The sequence below is a fragment of the Emiliania huxleyi genome (genome assembly GCF_000372725.1).
Source record: "Emiliania huxleyi CCMP1516 unplaced genomic scaffold EMIHUscaffold_10555, whole genome shotgun sequence".
NCBI lineage: Eukaryota > Haptophyta > Isochrysidales > Noelaerhabdaceae > Emiliania > Emiliania huxleyi.
The window spans coordinates 1-1,092 of record NW_005202078.1 but is presented as its reverse complement, the minus strand read 5'-3'; the positions used below and the strand labels follow the sequence as shown (position 1 = coordinate 1,092).

At 66.2% G+C, this 1,092-nt stretch overlaps 1 protein-coding gene across 1 annotated transcript; it reads left to right on the top strand.

Annotated features, from left to right (window-relative positions):
- Positions 1 to 591: 591 nt before the first annotated feature.
- EMIHUDRAFT_260176 (hypothetical protein) lies at positions 592 to 1,059 on the top strand (the record flags this gene model as incomplete). Its single annotated transcript, XM_005792645.1, has 1 exon — positions 592 to 1,059. One exon carries the CDS (start codon positions 592 to 594, stop codon positions 1,057 to 1,059), a length of 468 nt encoding a protein of 155 aa, XP_005792702.1.
- Between the last annotated feature and the right edge of the window lie 33 nt (positions 1,060 to 1,092).

Below are 1,092 nucleotides of genomic sequence, written 5' to 3'. Positions count from 1 at the left end.
AAGGAACGCCCCGAGTACGCGGATGCCTCGCAGGGTGCCGCCCGCGTACTTGCCGTCGGGAGGCGCCGCCGGCGTGCCCCTCACGCTCGGGTAGTCGCGCACCGCCTCGAGCGACGCGGGGTCGGGCGCCCAGATCTGACGTTTGCTGACGTTGCTCTCCACCCCGCTCCACCTCCGAGCGAGGTCGTCGCCTTCGAGCATCGCCTCAAGGGCAGGCCTCGGCGCATCCGCAACGTAGGTCATCGAGGGGGGGGGCCATGGAAGGTAGGCCAAAACCAGGGCGGACGGGTTGCGCACCTGCATCTCGAGCAGCGTCCACAGTGGTAGCCGATGCGCGATGGCGAAGAGGAACGGTCCGAGCGGGTCCCCCTGCGCGCATCCCTCGGCCGACACGAAGACGTTGCCGTCGCCGTCACGCGCCTCCTCATTGAAGAGGAAGAGGCGGCGCGGGACCTTGTACCACAGCGCCACCGTGGGGATGAGCTCGAAACCGCGGGGATGTAACGAAACCGCGGGGATGTAAAAAGAACCCCGCGATTCGGGGGGTCGCGCGAGAACGCGTTACAAGCGGCCAGCGCGTTCGCGGCGTCCATGCAGGCGATTGCGGCGCCAGAGGCGGAGGGTCTGCAGCTGCACCTCTCCAGCAGCAATAGAACCGGCTACACAGGAGTTCGCTCTCGCAATGGCCGCTTTCAGGCTGAGCACGAGCAGAATGGAAGGAAGGTATACCTGGGCTCCTTCGACACGGCAGTGCAGGCAGCGGTGGCCTATGCACGGGAAGTCGGTGAGTACCAGTCCCCGGCTGTGCCAAGGGAGGCAGAGGGGACGCGCTTGTACCTCTCCAGCAGCAATAGAACCGGCTACCGGGGCGTGCGCAAGACGGACTCTGGACGGTTTCAGGCTGACACGTGGCAGAATGGAAGGAAGGTATACCTGGGCACCTTTGATACGGCGATTGAGGCTGCGGTGGCGTACGCGCGGGAGGATAAGACGCAGAGCCGCAAGCGGCCGCGCTGCGCGTTCGCCGGGCGCCCCGTGGTCGGTGTGATGGCTGCGTGACAGACAGTGTGTGACCGCGCCACGTCCGTTGTA